This window comes from Chaetura pelagica, unplaced genomic scaffold, assembly GCF_000747805.2.
Source record: "Chaetura pelagica isolate M959 unplaced genomic scaffold, ChaPel_1.0 scaffold423, whole genome shotgun sequence".
Classification (NCBI taxonomy): Eukaryota; Metazoa; Chordata; class Aves; order Apodiformes; family Apodidae; genus Chaetura; species Chaetura pelagica.
Window position 1 is genome coordinate 757636 of NW_009952686.1, and position 10731 is coordinate 768366.

Sequence of the window (10731 nt, forward strand, 5' to 3'; positions counted from 1 at the left end):
GAAAGAGGCATCATTCAAACAGCTACTGAGATTGGGAATGTAGGAGTTGCTTTAATTAATATATTGTAGGGTGCACATTTCCAGAGCAGACAAGAATCAACCTTGATCCTCTAGCATAAGGCTTGAAAATTTATTTAAGTCAACCATTCTAAATTCAATAAAAATTATCTTCATTATTACAAGACCTTTAAAAAATAACCAAGGCTGATAGTTTAATTGGAGCAATATATTTTGTAATATATCTACTCATTAGAGAGTAAATAAAATCTGATAAGTAAATAAATAATTACATGTGGTAACTAAATTAAAAATAATTGTGCCTTGAATTATTAAACCCCTAGCACATTCATATATAGCAATTCAATATCAATTTTGTAGGTGATCTTCCCTGCCTTATGACACAAATCCTCTGATGTTACTGTAGCTTTGTCAGAACCTCTCAGAGATCAGTATCTTTGGAGGACTGGTTTCTAGTAACACATATAAAGCTTCAGATTGGGAATCAGAATTTTAATCTGAACTTTGAGCATTTTCAGAATGAAGTCCCATGTAAGAGGTTAAATGGGAAGGAAAACAGGTCACTTGAGCTACAGTAAAAGGTTTTACTTACTAAATAGAAAGCTAATAATGAAATGTATAATAGCACAAACCCAATTCTTCCTCCTATTAAAACCAGTCAGCTGGGTATGAAAATGTTGCTCCTCAGCACATCTGTGGTGCTCCCATTAGTTGTGATGTTCAGTTGTGAATTCATAGAATCACCAGCTGGTTTGGGTTGGAAGGAACCTTAAAGATGATCTAGATCCAACCTCCCTGCATGGCAGGGACACCTCCCACCAGCCCAGGCTGCTCCAAGCCCCATCCAACCTGCCCTTCAACACTGCCAGGGATGGGGCAGCCACAGCTTCCCTGGGCAACCTGGGCCAGGCTCTCCCCACCCTCACAGCAAAGAATTTCTTCCTAATATATCATCTAAATTTACCCTTTTCAGTATAGAACCATTACTCCTCATCCTGTCACTACAAGATTGTACTCTGGTCACTGCAACTGGTTGTCCCTTGAACAGATTCTGCAAATTATTGTTTTTTACTTCCTGGAGTATGCAAATACCATTTTCTTTGATGTATGTTGTGCCCTTTTCCACAGTTTTATTGTAATTTTTTTTTTTTTTTTTTTTTTTTAAATATGGGACAATGCCCATATGAGAGACATGCACTACACTGTTGTGTCTTGATTTCACTTTCTCACCCGTGATTTTCTGGAGCAGTTTTTGAATCTAACGTGCTGTCTGCATAATGGTTTCCCAATTAAAAACTTATTATTTCTGTGCTGGATGATTTAGGATTATGGCAGGATCATTCTAAATCCACTAAATCCACTGGGCTATTCCCAGCTGGCTCAGAAATGTTGGTCTTACCCAACTGAACACACACAAAAAAACTGAATGAAATTATTTATTTATTTTTTCAATTTATGTGTCAAATACTTTTTTTGTGGTGTAAATTTGCAAAGCAGAATTCTGAGTTGCCTGGACAAACGTGTTGCTAAAAGAAAGAAAAATACACTGTTTATGTGAACTTCCTGCACATTATTACTGTTTACCATTATTTTTGTTAAATCCTAACAGAAGGTCACGAGGAAAATTGACAGGCAAGAAGCCCATTTTCAAAACTCTGCATCTCTGTCATATTGAACACCAGACACCTAGTTCCAATAATTTACTTACTACACTATTAAATAATATTTAGGAGAAAAGGAGGGAAAGTACAGTATTGCAACCCACCAATATTCCTCAGGTCTGTAACAGGATGATGTGTCTCAACACACCACACAGAAACACAGATGCTCTTGCAAAAAAACATATAGTTGACCATACCCATGGAAAATTCCATCAGATTAATACTTTTTTTATTGTCCTCTCTATAGGCACATTATTTTACAACCTCTGAGCAAGCTGTCATCTCTCTTATTTCTGCTCCAGGTGTAGTGCAATGCTCAAGTCAAAAGTCAGATGAAAAAGGCTCATAAAATACATCCAGCTAGAGACAGAAATTGACAAAACCAAGAGGATCTGTAAAAATTGAAACCTGTTTTCACTTAGAACTAAGCAGCTCAGAAAACTGAGATGGATGCAGGAATTGCAATAAACCTAGAAAACCACACGTCTTTGTAAGTGAATTCTGGTCATGAAATTGAAAAGCATCACGTAGTGTCTCACCAGTGGATGCCAAAAGGCAGCAATGTTACCTTTCCTTAATTTATTTTCAGTATGGAATGGTATTTGAATGTTCTTATCTAGAGATGGCAGCACTAGGTACAAAATTCTTCACCAGTAGCTTATCAATGTTTTTGCATATTAATCAGCACCATTCACCTGCAAGTGACTGTATCTGAAACTGCTGAACACCCTCTTCCATCAGCATCCCTCGGTACCTTCTGAGGGAGGACCCAATTCAGGTGAAGTGTGATGTATTACACCAAGGAACACTGCTCAGCACTACTTTAAAAACTTGAAAATTTAAAATTCATTCCAGAAAATGAGGTTTACTCTTGTGCTTTAAGTCCTTCCATCGCAGGACAATCACAAGAGTGAGTGATGACAGGTGTTAAGATACTTAAAATTACCGCTTCTTGCTGTTCTTCTCTAGGAGCCAACAGAACTGACAACAATATGCTTCCCAGGTCATGGTCAGGGTAATGGGGATCCTTCAGACTCAAAGTAACATCTGTTTGCCTAGGAAACAAAAATATATGCATTTATTTTGATGTCAGGCTCTCAGATAATGAAACTTCTGAATAACAAAAAAGGCACCTGAATTTATATGAAACTACTCGAAAATGGTGTCACAAAGTCACCACATTTCTGCATATAAATATTGCAGCATAAACACTCACCAATAAATAGTAAAAACCACTTCTCCATGTTAAGCACTTGAAGTAACTAAATCTGGACTGTAAAATTAATGGATTAAAAACCAGAAAAAATAAAGTTAAACAGTAGGTGGTAATGCTGTTAATTAAGATAATACAAAAGCAAGATTAAAGTGGTTATAAAACAAACCTCTCTGAAGACAGTGTAAAATATGTGGTGAATGATCAGTTAATAAACTATTAACTTTCATATTACAGCAATTCCGTAAACACCAGTGTTTTATCTCAGCTATATTTATGTGGTGTAGGTTTATATCATTCTTTTCAAGCTTCATGTTTTATTTGCAATTCCACAAAAATAGTATGAGCATAAACCATAAAGAAATACTCTGTAGGATGTACCTGTTTACTTCCAATGAAGTGAGATCCAAAAATGCTGAACCAATAAAGTCATCTTGAAGTCCAAAGTCATAGTCAAAGACCTGAGATTCAGATGAGATAAAAGCATTTTTTGGTATTGGATTTATTTTTTTTTTTAATAGATTTTCTTGCTTTATGAATGGTTCTTGAAACTCGTTTTCCAGAGATAGACACGTTTCCCACATGTTAAACCAAGACTATCAGAAAGTAGCCTGAAGCTTTCTGGCCACAAAATCAAGTTTGAAACTCCTTATATATAAATAAAAGTCACTATGAAGAATTTACAGGTGTGGGGGAATCCTATTACTAGACTGCCTCTGTGAACAACATAGATTTTATAAAACCAAGAGAAGCATTTTTACAAGCAGAGGCACTAAAAGAAGAAGACCAAAAGAATAACTGAAGTTAAGCAAAGCCACCAATTTGCTATACATTAATTTGTGCCTTCATCAATTTTGCAAATTACAGGCAGAAGGACACGATATGATTGTGAAAAGTGGGTTATTACAACTCTTTCCTTGCCATTAGAAATTATAAAATTGTAGGCCTTGAAGATTGTGTACGTTTCTAGGATTTAGAAATATTATAATCTAAGACAAAAGCTTAATGCAGATGTGTAAGGAAACTGTGACATTCAGTACCCTACCATGAAGACCCAGCCTGATAACCTGCTACCTAAAATAGAAAGCACCTGGACAAACTTCCTGGCATCCAACACTGATCTGTGCCCAGCATGTGGGATGGTATCAATGCCCTGGGATGGATTATTGCCTTCCTAAGTCAGAAGGAAGAATAACAAATAAATTTGGAACAGCTTTTGCAGGGAAATAAACAAAGTAAGGTGGGTGGTAACAAAGAAAACTTGTGATAAAAGAATTACTGAAAAAAAATGGGACAATGTCAATTATCAAAATCAGTTCTCTAGGTAAAGTAAATTTTCTTGGCAAACAATGTCATGACAATTTCTGAGGACCGGGTTATACCTTCAGCTCTAAGTGAGAGTGAGACTGTGAACAGTTGATAATACAAATCTCTAATTGAGATGTGACAGGCTGAAGGTCTTCAATGTTGGTAAAAATACCACCAAAACCTATGGGAAGCAGGGGCTCACCTTGTTAAATTCTGAAATTGATCTCAGAAAGTATTGCTTTTAATGGGATAAGATTATGCTTTATATCAGAACTAAGCAATGATAAATAGAAGGCATGTCATTATCATGAAACACAGTTTATTTTTCTGTTTCCTAAGATCACGGTGAATAACTATAAAACAATCATGGGCTGAAATAAACAAAACTGCCAGTATTTATCTCTTTTTTTTTTTTTGGAAATGCTTACATCATCGTTACACAGATGTGATTTAAATAACTGTCATCTCCAAACAGTCTGTAGTAATGTATTATTGCAGAGTAACTTTTTCAGTACAAAAAAATTACAAAATACAAAGTGAGCTTTTTGTTGTAATTCAACAGATTAAGTAAACGTCAGATTAAGTGTCTCACCTTTATATACAATGGTTCTCTTAGGTTATCTATAAGAAGGCAAGCCTTTTCTTCCCACACAGGATTGAGGTTCTTGTGTATTGTTTTACTTCTGAAGACTTCTTTTCCTCCAAGTTTGAACTTGACATACGGATCACTGGTTCCTGTTAAAGACACATACATACTGTCTGTTATGTCCTTTTAAGACATTAAGAGGAGGGAGACAAAATTAGCTTGAACATGACAAAATGTAATTTCTGCATTGAAAACAGCATCTGAGTAAAGAATTTTTCATTCTCACAATTGTTTTATTTTCCACAGTGTCATCACTCAGGTAGTTCACTCTGTTAATATCAAACTTGCATCACTTTCTGATGTTTCCAACCTATACAAGAAGTCATAAATGAAATACTGGCTATTACAGTGTAGTTTTCAGTTAACAGAATCATATCCTTCTTAGGGCTAGGATTTTATCTTAATGCAATCACAAAAAATCAGATTATAAAGGAAATAAAATGTTTCTGTAACAGATCAGTCTAATGATCCTACATCTCTGAAAAAGCACAGGCTCTACTGACACCACCACTGTGACTTTTAATTGACTTTACTGTATCCAGGTTTCCCCCTTTGACAGTGCAGACCTGCTACAACACTCAAAGGAGCAAATCCACTCTTGAGTCCACCCAAAGATGGTCAGATGGTTCCTGCAGCACTCACCTGCCCACAGGGCAGCACAGGGCTAAGCCCCCTGATACCAATGAGTAACAATTAATTATGAGGGGGAAAAAACAACCCTGAGGGGAATTGGAAGAGAATTGATAAACATGGCACAAATGGAGAATGGGTGGGATGTGGGTGTAGAAGTGACAGAAGAACTGGTGGAAGGAGGACTCCTGAGTGGCATGTGCTGGGGGCACAGAACTGAGCAGCCATCCAGGAGCACATCTGTGTCCTGTCCCTCACAACCCTGTGGGGAGACAAAGGACAGTGAGCAAGAACAGAGGTGTGACAAGGCTGAGAGATAAATCATTGATAAATCAGCCAGCAGGCTGACATACCAGAAGGGATGACATGGCACACCCCAAACCAGCACAGACATGGTCACTCCACTAGCCGGAGCCCCAGGAGATGTGAGGAGGACCTGCTGGGAGGATCTGTCAGCAGGTGTCCTTCCCCTCCTGATCACCCACAATCTAGACAACACTTCCGTTGCTCGTGAATGTGAGTGTGCAGGTGTGAGAGTGTGAAAGCAGACGGCCAAAAATCAGTTCTGGTGAAAATAAAGTCCTTTTCCCCAGGCACAAGGTCTTGTGCTGAGATCTGCTGCGTTGCAGTTACCATGCGGCGCCAGTGGCACCTCAGGAACCAGCCAGCAAATGGATTTGGGAACTGGTCCAGCTGGGAAAGCCAGTCAGGGTACAGCTGGATGGGCTCCAGGGCACAGCTACAGGACACAGAAGTTATGCCTATGATGGTTGTCATGACACCACCACCTCCGTGGAGGTGGTGTGAAGAAAGACTTGTCTTTTCCTGCGTATTTTACCTACAAAAAAATACAGCCTAGTCTTTAAACAAGAGAATGCTAGATGGAGACTTCCCTAGAATACCAGTTGGTAAGATTTCATTGTTATGGAAGTGAAATGCATGATAGTGAAAAATACTGAATGGGATTCATACTTTGATTTCTCTCTCAGCTATTCTGAGCCTTAATAACATTTGGGTCTAACTGATCCAAGACTTATCTTAAAATAAACAATTCTAGCATGAATAATAATTGCATCTTCATGAGCAATAGGAAAACAAAATCAGACTTTTTTTAAATACTTTTAGCATTTTTCACAAGACTGGCATATTGTAGAGGCCTGTGTTTACATCCACTGGGAAAGGCAGTCATTAGCTTTTGTTAAAACTGCATCATGCTCTTCTGAACACAAAGGCTGGTCTGACCAGAGCTGTTTGCATTATTTCCTGAAGCCACAAGATGTCAGTGCTCTTTACCTAAAATTATATATCCCTTTCAAAAAAAGCTAGTGGTGGAAACCTCTCATCTCACTTATGACAGGGTTACCATCACTCCTGTCCTTCTGAAATTACTAAGGCAGAGTTTCACTGGTGTAAGAAATTCTGGTCTAGCACAATTAACTCTTCCGTTCCTTGAGAAGTCACCATCAAATTTTAAAGATGTATGTATTAAGGAAGACAAGATTATTATTATTATTATTATTATTATTATTATTATTATTATTATTATTATTATTATTATTATTATTATTATTATCTTCCACTCAAAAGTCAACAGGGAATACAAAATCTTAATTATTCAGTGCCCATAAAAAAAATATTGGTTATAACAATCACAGCTTTTCATCTTTCTTTGGAAGACTCATTCCTGCCATAAAGGAGGCAGCTCTAGTTCTGTACATCAGTGTAGAACACTGCAAGCGTCTCTCCGTAGTTTAGTAAATAGTCATTTAAGCAAATAGTAGATATGCTTGTGAAGTGGAAAGAATGAAAAAAACACACACTGGCACAGGACAGAATAGACAAAAAAGCAAATGTGCAGTTTATACTGATATTGTGTTTTAGACATGACTGAAGATTGATTTAAACTGGATTTAAGTATAGTAAATAAATGTTTTCCTGGCAGCTCAGATTATGATCCTAGATAACACACTTTAATATAAACATAATAACTTCCCTTAATGAAAGGAAACACTGTTTGCTCTGAAATTATAATCTTACTGAAATTGTTTAAAATCTCCCTGAAATTGTTTTAAGCATTTGGTTTTCAAGACAACCAGCTCTTTCTGGCCCTCTTCTGGGACAGAGGGCTCTGATTTGCTTTGCCTAAAAAGCACAGCTCACTGTTGGTTTTACACATTACACCTTTCCTCTTTTACAGAAATAATCTTGTTGATACATCACTTGTAATTGACAAACATGTGGGTTGACCCTGCCAGTGTGACAAGGCAGCCAACCACCTTTCCTCTCCACTAAAATGTGCGGCTTTTCCTCCATTCCTCACTGGTAATGCAAACTGAAAACATTAAATGCAGGGCTGATCCTTGACAGGTAAAACTGGCAGGTAAAGCAAAAATAGCAGGAGCACGTAGCCCCGCGTGTGCTGGGCACAACAAAAAAAGGGCACAATGTATATTTAACATCTTGGTTGGAAACCACTCACTGCAGGTGCAATCCCAGCTAAAGGGACATGAAGGAAAACCTATGAGGAAGCATTCACAGAAACATAGTGAATCTGGCCATAAAATAATATTTTTTTTTCTTTTAATAGCTAGAAAACCTTAACATTGGTATTTCCCTATTTGCATACAGTCATCTGAAAAAGCAAGACACAGTAAAATTATGCCAACAAAGCAGATTTTTCCATTCTCTTTTAACACTCAGATGAAGGTGTTTGGTGCCTTGTAATGACTGAATTAACAGGCCAGATTCCTCCACCTGAATCATCAGAGGACAACAGCCTGGAAGTCTCCTTTCAAGCTGCTGCTACCAATCCCGGGTCAATTTACCTCGACTACCCATCAGAGGCTTCAGAGGGATTTGGGCTCCTGGAATAGAGATCACTGAAGGGCAATGTCATTGTCCCTGGTCAGTGGGTCACCTGGTAAGAGGAATCCCTCTTCTTAGTCTTGACACAAATCCCCACTGCCCCAGTCTGCTCAGGAGCATCACTCAGCCTTTGACACCAGTATCTGCAGCTGAGCAGAGACACAGTATTTAATCCATACCATTTTACTAACACACTGTGCATTTATGCACCACAACTTGCAGGTGACCTGACAACCTGATAAACTTTCTTTTTTCATCCTTATTTTAGCACTTTCAGAGTCTTCTTGCTTCACCTCCATGAGCTTTTACGTAGAGTAATAAGATGATTCAAAGCTGCAGTGAGACATTTACCACTTGGAAGCAGTCACTCAGTGATCACCTACATTCATATACAGATGCAGAGATGTATCCATGCTTTTTTCCCTCTTAGGGATAGTAATATTTTTGAGAACAAAAGCTATTAAAAAGGAATAAAAGCCCCTACAAACACCAGCAGCAAACATGCACGTTTTGCAATCTGTAGTATTAGCACAATGCACTCACATGTCTAGCAAAGGAAAAACCCCTTTAGCTACATTATACATTGTCATATGAAGTTAAAGTGAAAGAGAAACGTGTTCCTACAACACTTGAAGAATAAGAAACACAGTAACGCAACTGGGAGAATGGGAAATTATTTGAGATTCATTATTAAATAAGCATATTTGATGAATTAGCAACTCCCTGGGGCATTTATCATGGAAGAGAAAAGGAAGAAACATGCTTTAACTTATACTAGAAATAGCCTAATAAAGAAATAAATGAAAGACTAAAAAGCTCAATCCAAAAAAACCCAATCCCTAGTGTTATTACTAGAATCTGAAGATAAATTTTTATTATTTTGACCTTTTTTTGAACTAATTAAAATCAAATCACAACTACAGTTTCACAGTTCAGAGGAAAAAGCTCCAAAAAAGCTCCAGACCGACAGTTTACAAAAACTTGAACAAAAACAAAGCCATGTCATGCATGCTTTGGAAGAAGTGTATTGGTCAGTGATCAGGCAATTAGGGCCCCGGAGATGCTGGGAGGGCTAGAGCAGCTCTGCTCTGGAGCCAGGCTGGGAGAGTTGGGGTGTTGAGCCTGGAGAAGAGAAGGCTCCAGGGAGACCTGAGAGCAGCTTCCAGGGCCTGAAGGGGCTCCAGGAAAGCTGGGGAGGGGCTTGGGACAAGGGCAGGGAGGGATGGGAGCAGGGGGAAGGGTTTCCAGCTGGCAGAGGGAGCTGGAGCTGAGATGGGAGGGAGAAATTCTGTGCTGTGAGGGTGGGGAGAGCCTGGCCCAGGTTGCCCAGGGAAGCTGTGGCTGCCCCATCCCTGGGGGTGTTGAAGGGCAGGTTGGATGGGGCTTGGAGCAGCCTGGGCTGCTGGGAGGTGTCCCTGCCCATGGCAGTCTTTAAGAGTCCTTCCAACCCAAACCGTTCTATGATGAATTAACATGATTCCTACTTTGATAAGCCCCAAGGGACTGGATAACCTATAACACTGTAGGAAACACCACGTTATGTCCTCTAAGCATCTCCTGCTGCTCTTAATGCACTAGTAGGGGACCTTCTGGCCTCCTATTTGTGCTCACCTATAATTGATTGCCCACACCTCTTCCTTCTCTAACTCACGCTCACACCAAACCTGTCACATCATGGTACTGCCATGAAAACTGGGGCTCTACTGCAGATGAAATGATGAACCATTCTATGATTCTGTGTTCCTGACACTTCCTCATCTGTCCTTATCTGTCCTGGGGACAGGTCCACATGTTAAGGTAAAGATCACTTGGGGATCAATTGCACCCATGAATCACCTTCCTGTTTGGAAGATGGGAACAAATAAGTATAAAAAGAAGCCTACCAGGAGCATTACACAATATCAGGAAGAAATACTGCAAGTCCATTTCATAAACCCCAGCTTCCGTGCAGTCCAGTTAGGGACACAATACAGAGAAATACAGTGGTTTGTTTTTCCTGTGTTGAAGTTCTGAGCACAGCCACACACTAAAATCATTTTAGACAGACAATAACTTGTCTCTCAATTTTTACAGTCACGAAACCTCACAAAAGAAGACACAGTAAGAAGGGCCTCAGGAATGCAGGGTTTCCACTCATCTCATTTTTCTGCCAGGTCTTAATGACAGAGTTGTGCTGCTCTTAGCCACAAGGTTTATTTCCCATCATCACTGCTTTCTGCACTACAGCTTAAGTTAAATGGCAACTTTTACTTACCAAACTCTCTGTTTGAAAAAAAAAAAACAACACAAAAACGTAGGAAGTTATGTTTGAATTTTGTAATTGTATGTATTTTTAATATCCACTCAGTCATTTCTATATACATGCCTGTATATGCTCTACAATTCTCACA

At 38.8% G+C, this 10731-nt stretch overlaps 1 protein-coding gene across 1 annotated transcript in view; it reads right to left on the reverse strand.

Moving 5' to 3' along the window:
* Positions 1-10731, reverse strand: part of MCTP1 (multiple C2 domains, transmembrane 1) — a 163626-nt gene that overhangs the window by 144344 nt on the left and 8551 nt on the right. Inside the window, exons 2-4 of the mRNA XM_009993781.1 lie at positions 4793-4935; positions 3274-3353; positions 2626-2734 (exon numbers count right to left, since the gene is read on the reverse strand). Of these exons, the coding sequence (XP_009992083.1) occupies positions 2626-2734; positions 3274-3353; positions 4793-4935 (332 nt within the window). The remainder of the gene's footprint in view (positions 1-2625; positions 2735-3273; positions 3354-4792; positions 4936-10731) is intronic.